The sequence below is a fragment of the Clarias gariepinus genome, chromosome 14, assembly GCF_024256425.1.
Source record: "Clarias gariepinus isolate MV-2021 ecotype Netherlands chromosome 14, CGAR_prim_01v2, whole genome shotgun sequence".
In the NCBI taxonomy this organism is placed as follows: Eukaryota; Metazoa; Chordata; class Actinopteri; order Siluriformes; family Clariidae; genus Clarias; species Clarias gariepinus.
In genome coordinates, this window is record NC_071113.1 from 7,309,463 (window position 1) to 7,325,811 (window position 16,349).

The window sequence follows — 16,349 nt, forward strand, 5'->3', positions numbered from 1 at the left end:
CTCTCTCTCTCTCTTGCTTTGAGGACATAAGTGCCCGCAGACGCAATTCTCTCTGGAGCCCTCCCTTCATCTCACTCTCTTCCACTCTGTCTAACTCCATCTCTCTCTCTCTCTCTCTCTCTCTCTCTCTTCCATTCTTTGCCCTGATATCTCACTCTTTATCTTACAAACATACAGTCCAGTGTCAACAAACAGAACGAGCAGGATAAAACTTCTGTCTTTTATAAAGAGCAATGACTTTGGTATCACACGCTACGTGTTGTGCATAAATCGACATTTGGTAAGTTTTTGTTTTAACTTTTATTTAAATTGCATTTTACTGTCATTAAAGGAGTCTGCTGATTTTTCTGTCTGGATAGTCATGGGAAAAAGACAACTTAACAAAAAAAAAAAACATTGGACCTGGGCTACTGAACATGATTGTCTTATGGCATTCACACCCTTATTTTCAGTTAGTCCATTTCAGTTATTTGTGCAGGTTTGTCCATTTGTGCCTGTTTTCATAAATGTTATTTGGACTGGTTGTATTTTACTGTATAATACACAATGAATGAAAAAGAACCTATTACAATTATATAAATTAATGATGCCACATTTTCACATTCTACTAAAACCTACTTAAATTATTACACCACTCTAACATGCGCACATTAACCATTTAGATGTTTTATGTATATTTAAGCTCAAATGCCGTAAATGTGGGAGATAACTACATGTAATTCTAATGCAGTGCTCTTCCAATAGTTATGTTCGCCCAGTAAATAACTGTCCAACATGAGAGGAATCTTTCTGTTCACATAACATATTCCAGCTTTTTTTGCTGTCAGGATGATGCTAATTCTTTTTAATGCCAGACCTGTGTAGATTCATGCCATCTCTCTCTCTGTCTCTCTCTTGCTCTCTATATTTCACACACACGCACACACACACACACACACGCACGCACGGTCCACAATAGTTGGAGGTCACGGCTAATTTTTGTTGCTTACATGCTCATCTCTGTTCCTCTCTAGTTTGAAGGACATAGTGTATGATGTACGAGAAGTTAACAATGCTGAATTTGCAAAGTAGTTCGAACTGGAACATGCCCAGTGACTGGTACCATCAGCAGAACACCACTGCCTCCCATCACAGCACAGGTGACTTTACTTACAGCATTTAAGATTAATATGTTTAAAGCACATCAGGTTTAACCTGTTTGCATAAGACCATTCATGTAGTATATTGCACTTTATTAACAAATGTTGCATTTTTGTCAACATTTTTACTTTAAATTATTGACTAGGAATTTGCACTGATTATGTATAATTGACTTGGGGAAAAAGTGTCACTTTGAAAACTAAACCTCTTCTTTGTAGTGTCTGATGGCTGCATGGTGGACACAAACACAGGGATGGGGACAGGAGGAGGAAGAGTGCAGATGGACAGGGACGAGGGTGAAGAATCCCAACTGAGGCTGCAGCTAAAGAGAAAACTGCAGAGGAACAGGACCAGCTTTACTCAAGAGCAGATTGAAGCGCTGGAGAAAGGTACAAGTCTCTGTTTTGGGATGTGAGTGTGAATTCTATCCTGGATGTCTGTCGTAAAGTAATGATTTTATTCTAGTAAAATTTTGTTTATTTTGATATGCCAAATGCATAATTTTCTCATCTAAACCACTAATATTGACCAAATTTATAATATAATAGATAATATAATTATTGTAATTTTTTTTACTTATTGTGGCAATCTGTGCTTTTTTTTTTTCTTCGTTCTGTAAGAACAATAATGATAGGGTATTTGGCAGGTATTTCCTAGAAAACTGCTGTCTTTCCATTTATAATATTAGCAATGAGTGATCATCCTAAAGGATTATATCACATACACGCCAATCATAGAAGGCTTTCTGCACAAAGGAATTGAAATTAGGAATTGGGCAAGGCCAATGGGCAATGCACTGGATCCAGTCAAAGAGAAAAATACCATTTTCAACTAAAGGGCGTACCAGGCCTTTGTGCGGGGGATCTTTCATTCAGAACTATTTCCTAGACTACTAGTTCACAACTGGACATTGAGGCTGAAAAGTCAGACTCACAAATATACATGTTTTGGCTGAGGCTGCTGTATCTTGTCTTCTGAAAGTCCTCAGTCTATTACTGAGTCCTTTTGGTCTTTGTGCAGAAACATCCAGAAACTGGATTCTGTGGCCTACTTATTATAGTGGAAAGGAGGGGACAAAAGTAGACTGAGATTAAGCTGACTGTGCATGGTCTAATGGGGCCAGGGGTAGCTCAGTGGGGCCAGGGGTAGCTCAGTGGGGCCAGGGGTAGCTCAGTGGTTAAGGCATTGGACTACGGTTCAGAAGATCCCAGGTTCAAACCCCACAACCACCAAGTTGCCACCGTTGGGCCCTTGAGCAAGGCCCTTAACCCTCAACTGCTCAGATGTGTAATGAGATAAAAATGTAAGTCGCTCTGGATAAAAGCGTCTGCCAAATGCCCAAATGTAAATGTCCAATGCCAGATCTGGTCCAGATACCTAATGAGTTTTTCTTGGAAGAGTCAGAAATGTGTAAATAGGCTCATCTAAAGTTTTCTTTTTTCAGGATGATACTATTTAGGCTTATTTCACCATGATGTCTGGAATAGCTTTCGTACTGTTGTCCTTATGAACTATCACTTAAATGGCATCTGTGACATCTGAGAACCTGAAATAATTTTAGGGTGAAAAGGACCATTGTAAATTCCTGTTCTCCTACACTCCAAGTTGATCTTTGTTTGTTAGAGATTGTTGGCAAAGCATGACACCCAAGTAAGTACATGCTCGTGGCCATTTTGTTTGCGGTTCATCCAGAGACTTGTAATCTATCAGATTCTAAAAGTGCACAGGGTATCCTGACTGAATATTATCAACAAGCACAATAGTATCCAATAAAGTATAATAGAGTGATAAATTTAGCCCCATGTTTATAGAAGGGTCAGATTAAGTGCTACAACAAGATTTAAGTTAGGAAAGCATGATCTAGGGTGAGGCTAAACAGGGACCTGGTCCAAATAGGGCAATATTCTTGATCTAAATATAGTTATATTCTAATACCAATTGCCATCATGGAAACACCCATGCATCTTGAAAACAGCCATGGTGTTATGGAGAAGCAGAACAGTAAGTAGGATTTAAAATTTTAATGCCTCCCCTTGGAACAGTGTTGATGCAGCAGTGAAGAAATGCATTTCATGTTGGGGGTTTCACTGACATCCTCCATACCTACTCGCTGGACAGTCTAAGTGGAATCTCATGGTTCCCTATTAGAAGGATAGAAAGAATACTGGGCAGGGATCAAGAGTTACGATGCTCCAGTATCAGTTCCTGGATCTTTGATTGCAGGAAAGCAATGCCTGCTGGAAAATGCGGAAAAATGCGGTTCCTAGATTGAACCCTGGTTGTCCCTGTCATACCTGTCCCACAACTAACATGTAAGTGGTGAAGTGATTGCCCTATTCATCTGGAGACTGTAAGTTTGATTCCCAGTTAATGGTCTAGCCTCCCACAGCTGGGGCCCTGGAGAGAGCTGATTGGCTACGCTCTCTCAGCAGGGTGGGCTGGCAGACCCACTCCGGACCTGTCTGACCCATCCTGGTGCCCCACTTCTGGTTGGTGATCTCGTCACATGGATGCCCTGTGTGTCTCTTTGGGATGCGTCTGGTGTCTGGGTATGGTTCTCTCTACCTAGAAGATGGTTCTGGCCTCGACTGGTGTTGGCAACTGTTTCTCTGGGGACTTGACAGCTCGATAGTTCAGGACTGGAACTTCTTACAAGTCTACCTGGGTCTTCAATAACTACCTGGACTCCATATTAACATCAATTAACATCACCTATTATAGCTGAACTGCCTCCCACCCTACACACTGTATAAATGCAGATCATTTACTGCTTTCTGTTTCACCCAAATAAGGATGGGTTCCCTGTTGAGTCTGGTTCCTCTCAAGGTTCCTTCCTATTACCATCTCAGGGAGTTTTTCCTTGCCACCGTCGCTGTCGTCCTCGGCTTGCTCATCAGGGACTATCATATTATTTTGATTCATACACATTCACATCTCATACAAACTTAAATAATTCTTTTAATTATGTAAAGCTGCTTTGCGACAATGACAATTGCTAAAAGTGCTATACAAATAAAATTAAATTGAATTGAACTCTCGCTGGGTGGAAATTGGATGCGACTAAGTTAGGGAGAAAATCGTTACATAGCAAATAAGTAAAAAAGTATTATATGTATTTGTATGAGAAAAAATAATAATAAAAAAAAAATATTTAGAAAATGTTGACCAAATAAATAATGCTACGCTCACTTCATGGCTATTTTGTTTTTCTCAAGAAGGTCTTAAGTTCCAAAGCATACCACTTCATCTGTCACACAGGGTGGGAGCTGTTTTACAGTATGGCACGAGCCCATATGCCTGCTGCTGGAACTGGGCCATTGGTGTTTATTGATAATTGACTGCTAACAGAAATAGCAAGATGAATTCTAAGCATATAGAGACGTACTTTCTGCTCAGACTCAGTCAAAAGCTACAAAAATGATAGGACAGCATGTTACAGTACCGATGGATAATGTCACAAATTTACCACAAATGTAATGAAGGAACGATCTAATAAATGGAGAAACAAAAACTAATAAACAATTAAAAAAAAAATGTATTCCTAAACATACATTACTGAATGTATGTCAATGACATGCTTCATTTTAAATCCATTATGGTGATGTACAGAGCCTAATTTATAAACACTGAGTCACTGTTCAAATACCTATGGACCTGATTATATTTAATTTAATATCTGATTTCGCATTTTGTAACTATTCTAGCATCCTTCCCACCCCACAGACACCTGCATACATAATGTGTGTAAATACATGAAAGAAAATAATGGCATTACTGTACAATACCAGAATAAGTGCCCTGATTCCATGTCTCAAGTGATTTTAGTAAAAGAAAGCACTTGTTCATATATGTTTTGCCTGGATGTTGTGAGCTCCTCTGTCTGACCTTCTTTCTTATTTCTTTTCTTTTTTTTGTGCAGAATTTGAGCGGACACACTACCCTGACGTCTTTGCACGAGAACGCCTAGCAAATAAAATAGACCTCCCAGAAGCACGGATCCAAGTATGATGTTCTGATCTTGCATTTCCTTTAATCCTAGTTTAATTATACGTTATGGTAATGTCAATGCCATGGTAATGCAATCAAGCCTGGAAAAAGGTGCAAAGGACCAAGCTTCTCCTAAAACCAGAGTTTTTACTCATCTCTTTAAGACTTTATGTGCATTAGTATAAATATGTACTATGTCTCACATGTGGCAGCACGGTAGTGGCGTACTGGCGTAGCACTGTTGCCTTGCACCTTCAGGGTCTGGTTTCGATTCCCACCTCTGGGTGCATAAAGCTTGCATGTGCTTGATGGGTTTCCTCCAATAATCCTAAAACATGCAGATTAAGCTAACTGGCAGTCCCATGTTTCTCGTTTTGCCGTGAAGACGTGTGAATGTTGACCTGGTCAATGGTCACCATTGGCCTCCATGGCCCCTAGTTGAACTACAGAGGTTCCTGGATGGATGGATAGAGATTTACCACATGTACAGTAGCTTTAATCCAACAGCTAATAAGTCTCATGTGCCACATCTGTATGTCTCTTCACATCCCAAATGACTAACAGGTGTGGTTTTCCAACCGAAGAGCCAAATGGAGGCGGGAAGAGAAGCTGCGCAACCAGAAGAAATCTGGGAGTGGAACTTCATGCACCCAAACACTTACTCCACTTAGCACTTCCTTTAATTCAGCCCTCTATCAGCAGCACAGCAACACTGCAGGTGTGTATTCCTACAACACTAAACTACTCATACTATTTGCATGGTATAAACGTTTGATCTAAATGCTTCTGTATTTGCATGTGTGTGTGTGTGTGTGTGTGTCTGTCTGTCTGTCTGTCTGTATGTGTTAGGTTCCATGATTACTCAAAGTGAGACATCTCTTCCTAGCTACAGTTCCCTCTCTGTTTATTCTGGAGTACAGGTAATGTTTATTTGATTTATATAGTGCTATTTTGATTAATATCCTGCAGAACCCAAGCCACAATTAAACATAATCATTATAAGAGAACAAAAATGGAATAAATTGCATTTGTGATACTACATTTCAATAGCTACAAGATGTCCTTAGTGGTCATGATGTCATGATTACATTGCATTATTTACCAGTAAGGATGCAGGTTTACAGTGTAATTTCAGTGGCATGTACTACAGCATAATCACTAAATATGGTTTAGGAAAAATATTATACTGTACATACACTATATGGACAAAAGTACTTGGCCAAATCTGATAATTATTGAATTCAAGTGTTTCAATTAGGCCGATTATCCCCAGTGAAGGGCAATCTTAATACTCCAGCATACCAAGACATCTTGGACAATGCAATGGTTCCAACTTTTTAGGGAAGGCCCTTTCCTATAACAACATGACTGTGCCCCAGTGCACAGGGGAACAACTCCCTACTGAATTATACAGTATGTGTTTGGATACAAAGTCATTCCAGGTTTGGATAAATACTTTTGTCCATACAGTGCATTCTGAGCATGTAATGTTTGTAAGCTAATGAGGCCCTCTTGTGGTTAACAGTACACAAGAGTCATGGCAAAAAAAACAATAAATAATCAGCATTGCTCTGTCAAAAATACATTTCATTCTTAAAAAGAAAAACTCTTTTCTCCATCCCACTCTTTCCTTAATTCCTTATTCCTTAATATTCACTCCGGTTATGTTTTATTGTGAATTTCTGTTTTATGGCATGAATTTGAATTGTCTGGGTAGGCTGCCCCATCATATCCTTGCATGCTGCCCCCTTCCCCTTCTGCCCCACAATCCTTTGAGCCGTCTTCTTACCCCTCCCCTCACCTCCCAGGCCCGCCTACCGGAAACAGCAGCGCAGGTAAGATCCGTCCTGTTTCATACTGTATGTATGTCAATTTCAGTTTAACTGTTTAGAAACACTAATAATACATAATATAAATGATGGAAACTGAATAAAATAATTATTATAACTGTTTAGTAGTTATAAAATAAATGAATAAATGAACATTTCTATCAAAAGTGGAGACCAATATTGAAAACTGGAACAACAGTAAAATCTAAATGATTTGGATGGGTTTCTATAAGGGTCATTGACGGATAAGACTTTTTAATAGGCCAATTTTAAAATACCAAAAATATGGATATGTTTGGCCATTTTCTAAACATTTGGAATGTAGTGTACACATGCCTTTATAAAGAAAAGTAAAAAAAAATGTCATTTTAGTGTTTTTACACTTAAGTTAATAAAACATAGCCTTAAAAAAGTCATCTGGGGCGACCGTAATACATCTCAAAATTCACATTTTTATGTATCATTAAGACTAGTTGAACTCATATCAGTAAGTAGATAAACTGATGAAGAAAGATAAACTTTAGTGCCCTTTCATTTTATGAAAACCATTATTTCACAAGTTTATTCTATAATATCAGAGTCTCCTTCATTATCCAGTTAAAATAAATGTTTATCCCCATAAAAGGAATGGAAAATTGCTGAATTTAGAGAAAAAAAAAGATAAAATATACAAATAATTATACTTAAACAATTAACTCTATGTCTATAATTGATGTATAGGATATGAAAACTACAAATATAGGACATATATCTATCATTTAAAAAACTCAGCAGTGGTCGCCCCACATGATACTCGGTCGCCCCATATGATGTTTTCAAGTTTACTCAAGTATAACAGGCTAACAGTTTCCTCAGAAACCAAACAAACTTCTGCTAGTGACAAAGCACTATCAAATTTATCATCAAAATATAGATTTGTGGGAAAATAATTATAATTCACAGTTTTGGGGTGGTCGCCCCACATGATGACCAAAAGTGACTACGACATCACAGCAGTTAAAAAACAGCTTTTTCCTACTATATGAGAGAGACTGATTTACCTTACAGTTGTTTCCAGGGGGTCTTCACTTGTGTCTGGTTGATGCAGTATCCCATCCTTGAGATGTTTTTTAAAATAAAGGTCCCAAAATTGTGGTTTGTTGATGGTCGCCCCGGATGAAATGGATAGAATCAACATAATTTAGACAACATTAGTTTGTATATCATGATAGAAATATATGTGCAGATGCTTTATAGTTTTGTTAATGGATGTAAAACATGTTTCAAATTATGCCAACTAGGAAAAGGGAGATATTTAAGTTGATTTAAAGTGTTTTTAAACCAGTTGTCCTAACTAAAGTCAAGGCCGGGCGGTCGCCCCATATGGTGTTTTGGCACCAAGTAGTAGTATAACAAGTAGATGAAAAATTTTTATGTATTTTTTAGTTTTTTCTGCAAAATAAAATTAACCCGGACAGAAAAAGGGGGCGTCACGTCATTGACCCATAATAAACATGGAAACCCACATAGTATCACTTGTACCGTCCCCTCCGAATGTGTGAGAATAGAAATGCCAATACTTTTGTTTTTGCTATACACTAGGCACTAAGGGTGTCCTTTAATCCTGACTGGTATAGGAAGGGACCCCAGGCCTTGACACCTACCCCTGAGCCATCAGTGACCTAAAAAGTTAAAGCAAATACAGTATTATTACTTTAAAGCAAATAATCCTTTAACAGTAAATATTGCTTCCTTGCACAGTAACAACCTGAAATGACTTCTTGTACCGGCTGTAATAAGACCACACTTCTCACTTTATGAGTTCTTGACCAATGAGCAGATCATTTCTTTCTTCACACTTTCGCATCCCCTTTGGTAGAGGGTGAATCTTGGTTCCAGAATTTTGTAACTCATCTCTGTATTCCAGTTTGAAATCAGTCTGATTTTTGCTGCTTCCGATTGGCTTGCATTCTGTAGCAATTTAAATATTCCGTGCAAGGTGGATTGTAATACTTTTACCCTGTTCTGTGCAGGTTGTTGTTGTCACTGGGCTTTTCTTCACAGCTCTTTCATCAACTGTGATTTTTCTTTCCCAACCTGTTTTGATGTCCGGTTGTTTGTACACCAGTGGATTCTTTTTTTTTGGGGCCAAAATTTAATGCAATGACTCTGATTGATTTTCTGTTTTTTTTGTTTTTTTTCATTTTCACAATCCTTTTATTTAAAAAATGCAACTAAATATAAATATTCTGAATAGAAATTAGATTCAATTATCTGTTTAGATATTGTTATTAGAAACACCCTGTAAAGAAGGACATAATCCAGTATCTTTTAAAAGATGATGGATGTCCTCAAACAAAAGGTGCCATTTTCCACCCTTTTTAGAAGGGACAGGAGGTGCACTGTTGTTGTTGGTGTTGTTGTTGACGTGTATCTGTGTTTTGCTCAAGTATCCTAACTTAACACCACATTACCTATCACATCTTACACAATGCTTGATAAAAACGTCAACAGGGCATCTGTAATGAATGGAAGTGATGTTGAGGAACTGTGGTTTAGGAGACAACCAAAGTTATATTTTGCACATTGCTATTTAGGTGGCATTGTGGCATTGTGGCTTAGTGGTCAGCACTGTTGCCTTTCGATTCGATTCGATTCCCACCTCGGGGTCTGTGTGCTTAAAACTTAAAATTATGCAATTTCCCTCTGGGATTAATAAAGTTCTTTGAATCTTAAATCTTGAATCAAATTTGCATGTTCTCCCTGTGTTTGGTTTGTTTCCTCCCAAAGACATGCAGATTAGGCTAACTGATGTTCCTAAATTGCCAGTAGTGTGTGAACGAGCATGTGAGTGTGTTTACGTGTGTGCCCTGCGATGGGTTGGCACCCCCATCCTCGCCTTGTGCCCTAAGTCTCCAGGGATAGGCTCCCGGACCCCTGCAGCCCTGTAAACATGAAAAAATGGTATAGATGATAAGTGAGTGAGACATTGCTATTTATTGTTTTATTTTTCATTTTAATGTAAAAAATGATGTCTGGAAAGAGCATCCTTGTTTGTTTTTTCCTCACTGAAAGATTTTGGAGGAATACTGAGATTCCAGGACAATCCATGTCAGGACAAGTCCACCTACAGTACAGTTTATGTTCAATACAGCTATTTGGACAATTAAACATATCTTGTTTAATACATGGATGTCAATTTTGTTTGCAATAAATAACCAAATAATCATTGAAACAGACAAGCATTTAAACATAACTGAATGCTGGAGTAGAGTGAATTTGAATGGGGATACCTTGATAAACCAAATAGAGTGGAACCTCGGATTACGAGCATAATTAGTTCCGGAAGCGGGCTCGTATTCTAAAACACTCGTAAATCAAAGCACACTTTCCCATAAGAAATAATGAAAATTAAAATTATTCTTTCCACAGCCCCAAAAAATAAATTCATAAAAATAATTAACACAAAATATAAAGTAAAAATAAAACAAATTAACCTGCATGTTACCTTAGAAAAAGTAAAAAATCCCGACCAATAAGTGTTTCCATTTATGTGCACACACACACACAAACATTAAAGGCGAGAGAGAGAGAGAGAGAGAGAACTGAGAGTGTGAACCGGCACAGTGTCAAATTACGCGTGCGCACACACACATAACACACACTCAAAAACGGACACACACTAATGACGAGAGTGTGTGTGTGTGTGTGCGAACCTGCGCGGTGTCAAATTACGCGCACACACATAACACACACACTCAGCAGCGCAGGAGAAAGAAAAACACACACATTTAACCACTGACACACAGTAAAGGCGAGAGAGAAAGAGAGCGTGTGTGTGTGTGTGTGTGTGTGTGTGTGAACCGGCCGTTTCAAATTATGCGCACACACATAACACACACGCTCTGCAGTGCAAGAGAAAGAAAACACACACACACACACACACGGATTGATTATACCAGTAAGAGACGAGCACTAAGACCCAGCAGGGGAGATGAATACCCGCAGCGCCAGAGAGAGAAAAACCGTTGGCTCAGTTGTGATGACGCGACGCTCGGTGTCAAAACAAGAAGCGCATGCGTTATACATGATACGCGGAGCTCGTAAACCACGACAACGCTAGTTTTTTAAGTCAAGATTTATTAAAAATCTTAGCTCGTCTTCCGGAACACTCGTAAACCGCGTTACTCGTAATCCGAGGTTCCACTGTATCATATATCAAGTTTTTCATGCACTTGAATTTATACTCATAATTATTTTCAGCAACATGGCATGTAGCTCAATCATGTCAATGAAGTAACTGATCTGAACTGATTAACGCTTCATTTGCTGTTTTGTGTTATAGGTCTGATCACACCTGGCATTTCAGTACCGGTCCAGGTCCCAATAAATGAGCAGAACATGGGCCAGAACTTGGGCCAGTACTGGGCCCGACTGCAGTGAAGAAAAAAGCAATTCATGAGCATATAAAGAAGTGATGGAGTCTGAAACAAAAGCTTGAAGAGAACACTCATGGACTCAGCTATTCTGAATTCTCAGTCTAGAGTTCACAGGGATACATAATATGAATTACCGTTCAAGATTAATGCATTCTGCAAAAGTGTTGTAACTTTCTGATTTTGTAACCTATATTGCATTGTCACCAGCACGACATGGTTGCAATGCACTATGCTTGATATTCTGCTGTTTAAACTTTGACGACTGAATTCGCAAGAATCAAGTGTTATCAGGATTAATTTGAAAAATTGCTACATTTTTGATTGAGCCTATTCAGAAAGTTTACTGATGAGTAAGTCTAAGTTTGTGTCCCCATTCATGAGCTGAGAGACACGCAAACATTTTTTAAGTTACACAAATCATTTAAAAAAAAAGGAAATCATGTAAGTTTGTTTACAAAACTCTTTTAGAATAGTTTCATAATGGGAGATTTGGAGAATGAAAAATGCTGTGAATATGAACTTTTGGTAAATTTCTAAATCATCTTTTTTTAATTTACACTTTTTTTTTTAAAGACTGAAAAAAATATGTTTCGCATACTTCCACATGTGGACTTTTCACATGTAGTGCATGTGTATGTGTGTAGTTTTTTTTTTTTTTTTTTAAACAGAAGATAAATTTATTCACATGTGAATATGTGATAGGGGGGATTCCACCATACAGAAACTGTGAGAGGAAGTCAGCAAACATATTGTAAAAACACTGCAGCAGAGCCATTGTGTCAAAAGCTGACATCTGTCGAAAAGCATGCACTACAGCGAACGACTATCAAGTACGCATTACAAAGCCAGTGACAATCAGCGCCAATTATGCATCTTGCATTTTAAGAATCTCTTCAAAAACACTTGACAATCCAAAGTTTCTTATCACTGTTTTTTGCCCCGATATATCACCATGCTTTAATTTAAACCGTAAAAAAACATTTGATAGTTATTCATATTATTTGCCATCTTTTGTGTAACCATGTTTAAATGGTATGATTTCTGATGTGTGTACTCTTTTTAGTATACTGTATACTCATTAAATTTGTGAATGTGTACATAGTGTATGTGCATGTGTGTGTTTGAGGGCACAGATGCAATGCAATTGTTTTTTTTTTTTCATGTAAGTATAAAAAAAGTGTCTTTTTCCTGCAGTCAACCTATTTTGTGTATGCACTGAACCCTTTAATAAAAATCTATGTGTACTCAGTAAAACTAAGGGGTTGTTTTATTCCACGTCAAAAGACAACACATTAAACTGGTAAAAATACATCAATGGATGCTTTGCCTACACTATGCTAGTCATTTAAAAATAAGTTTCAAGTTCCCTGACATTTGACATCACTGTGACCTTGACCCTGTTTAAATAATTTCTAGAATGAAACCAGTTTATCTTCTGGTCACAGGGATAAATCCATATAAATGCTACAAGTATTCGATCACTTTGTTCTTGAGTCCTGGATGGATGGACAGATGGACAATCTAAAAAACATAATGCAACCTGAACCACATTCTTAAAAATGAATGTGCACTATCAAAATGTATTTTTTTTTTTTTTTATTGTAATTCAAAACAATGCATATTAAGTTGTATTAGGATCTCTATTTTTTATTTCTTGTGAATAGCCAATTAATATAAACTTTTTTTATGTGCTTAGTGGACGTAAAAGTGTAATTAGCAAAAACATGCTTGCTCAAGATTGGCAGTTTTATCTCGGTTCACATTTATTTATTTATTTATTGAATATTTTTTTATTATCTGAACAATAAGCTGCATTATCTATACAGTCATGTTTGTGCATATTTCTAACAGAACAAACAGGCCTACAATGATTGCAAAATATGTTGTCTGGCTAAGTTGTAATGTTTATCATGACTTTGTCCTGTGTATAATGTAGGGACAATACAAAAAAAATATATATTTAGATTATTATTTTTCTGAGTCCTGATCAATATGGTATAATTAACTGTCAGGAGAGTGAATATCTATTTAATGCGTTTCTCCTTGTTTTTATTACATGATAGTATTGAGGCAAATGCTATGAAGATGGTTGATGCTTGACCCTTGACAATCTCACTCTCTCTCTCTCTTTCTCTCTCTCTCATTTTAGACACACACACACTAGACCAACATAATCCCCCGCCCCCACCACCACTAATAACATTATTAGTCTGGGTAAGAAGCTGCACAGTTTGGAAGGCAGAATAAAGATTATCACTATCTATCATTTGTCTACTTGGTGCTGCAGTGCTGCTATGTGTTTACACATTCTTGCACTCTGTGAAGTTTAGTCCATATTAGTTTAGTTCCATTTAAAAATGTCGATCACAATGAGCACAGGAAATGTGCAACACTTATTTCTATACATTACAACATACCAGTTTTGCAGGTTAATTCTTAATATCAAAGAATTTGGCTTCTTTACACATTGTTGCTACCTTGTGGTTAAAACACAGCTTGGATCCAACTGTACTTTTAATACCAGACTTACAATTTTAAATAAAAATAGATGTTATCATTAACAAGGTCCCATGATACCCTATAAGAAAATAAAAAAAAATATGTGCAGACTCCATTCGGTTCTCATTTAACTAATTTACGCACATGCAGTTCCTGTTATGTTGTAACAGGAATTGTCTTAATCATGCTTCGTATTTTAACCACATTACTTACGTCATTCAACCTTGAGAACGCAGTTGACGAGAGTAATCTGTGAAATAAAAGTAATAAAGACAAAGGGGCTTTAAGTGATGCTGTTGTGGCTGCTGTTGTATACCTGGTCCTTTTCTTAGTTTTGCAAGAAACTTGGAAGACTTCTGAATCAAGACTAAACATTTCTATTTAGCTAATTTAAAGGCCTTGCTCGAGAGCCCTTTGTTAGTGCTGGGAATGATACTTGCAACATACTGGTCACTAGCTCATGACTTTAACCACTAACCACAAAGAATCCACTGCTGCTGCAGCTAGATCTATTTTTATTATAAAAACTGTGATAATAATCAATCCTATGCATACACAGTAAAGAAAAACAGAGGTTCAAATATGATTTTTGTTTCTGTATTAATTGCAGAACTTGGTGCTTTTATAATAATAATAATAATAATAATAATAATAATAACATGTGACCATAAAACCTGAAATAAACTTAGTTTAGTGACAAATTAAAAACTTTTCTTTCCTGTAGTTTCAAGCTTTGTTATTGTAAATCTTATGTACATTTGGCTGGATGATTTGCATATATATATATATATATATATATATATATATATATATATATATATATATATATATATGATTCATGAAATATCTGCAGTAAACAAATTAGATGTAATTAAATGAAAAATTGTTGTCTAGTCAAATGCTGAAAGCAAGTTGGTCCAGTTATGTATACTTCCTACCTCCTACAGCTCACTTCCTGTGCTTTGATGTGGGGTTGGTGGATGTGTGTCAACTGCTATGTGGTAGGGATCCTGTTTATGAAGGTTTCCTGGCTTGGTTATTAATATAACTGCATCTACCTTTAAAGCAGCTGTGTTACCAAACAGAAAAATTACTGTTAACTAAGTGGTTAAACAAGGGCTTCCTTACAAGTCTGAAAATGAATCTTCACACATTTAAATTATACTGCTTATGTTTACTGGTAATTTTATAAATATATTTATTATATTGTCGTTTTTAAACTCTTGCTAAAAAAAAATGAATGTATATAAAGTTTTTATTGAAGTCATACTGAATGTGGTGTAGCTGTGAGAGTTGGCAACTAGACTTATGGTACGATGTTTAGTATATATGTGTAACTTGGGGGTAAAATGAGAACTGAGAGGTGTGTGACAAGTGTTGCATTAAACACCACACTGAGGAAGGTGTCCATTGCTTTATATTGATTTTTATTTTTTTTTGGTTATGATAGATTCATATTTTTAGATAGTGACTTACGTCAAATAATAGTTATACATTTCAGTATATAATGTATTGACAAACTGAATATTAAACATAAATTGTAAATATAAATGCCAATATAAATAAAAAAGTTACGTTATATGATCATTTATCTTGTCCTTACTGAGTGTGCATCATGGATAAACACACACCAGTTCCCATATTTACCAGATATAGGATGATTTTTTTGCCTCTTTTTTTTTTCTTTTTTTTTTTTAGAAAGTCCTATGACCCCCAAGGTATTGTTGCAAATGATCTGATCAAAATTAAATCAATTTCCAGAAATGCACAGTCCAAAGGCAAGCAGATTAGTTTAATTGGCATTCTTAAATTGCCCCATAGTGTGTGAATAAGCGTGTGAGTGTGTGTACTGTATGTGTGTGTGCCCTGCAATGGATTAGCACTCCATCCAGGGTGTACCTATGCTGCATGCCCTAAGTTTCCTGTGATAGGCTCCAGGCCCCCCACGACCCTTTATACAGGATGAGTGACTGAGTAAGTGAGTGAGTTATGATCTTGAGAAAAAAATATTTGCTGTATGCTTTATTAAACATATATACTGTACAACAGAGATGAGTGCATCTGTTTTAGCTTGAATCAGTGAAAACTGGAAACAGTTTCTTTCAAAAAATTAAATCCTGGTTTAAAGCCTGTTTATTTAAAATTCCCCAAATTTTCCCTTGCTAGCCAACAAAGTACGTTTATTTATCCAGTCACTTCTCTATCTAGCTGTATGTTTATGTTTGAATATTAGTTTCCGTCATTTAAGAAGATGGCTCAGAAATCCGCAGCTATACTGTCATCGATACTATATTGATCATGAAAAGATGGTCATTTCAGAAATATACCACAAAGATTGATTTTGGATGCTCATTTTGGTCCATTGTGTCATCTCAGAGCTATGAAATTACACAAAAAATATATTAATTTCAATAACTTTATAAAACATGTGCAAGAAGTCTGCATTGTGCCCTGGATCGACATTTCTGCTACATTG

At 36.8% G+C, this 16,349-nt stretch overlaps 1 protein-coding gene across 1 annotated transcript; it reads left to right on the forward strand.

Annotated features, from left to right (window-relative positions):
* The first annotated feature begins 202 nt into the window (after positions 1-202).
* LOC128541168 (paired box protein Pax-6-like) lies at positions 203-11,442 on the forward strand. The gene is made up of 8 exons (XM_053511425.1): positions 203-280; positions 1,014-1,139; positions 1,359-1,529; positions 5,060-5,142; positions 5,692-5,845; positions 5,977-6,047; positions 6,845-6,962; positions 11,281-11,442. The coding sequence occupies exons 2-8, from the start codon at positions 1,031-1,033 to the stop codon at positions 11,376-11,378; spliced, it is 804 nt and encodes a 267-aa protein (XP_053367400.1). The 5' UTR covers positions 203-280; positions 1,014-1,030; the 3' UTR covers positions 11,379-11,442.
* The last annotated feature ends 4,907 nt before the right edge of the window (positions 11,443-16,349 follow it).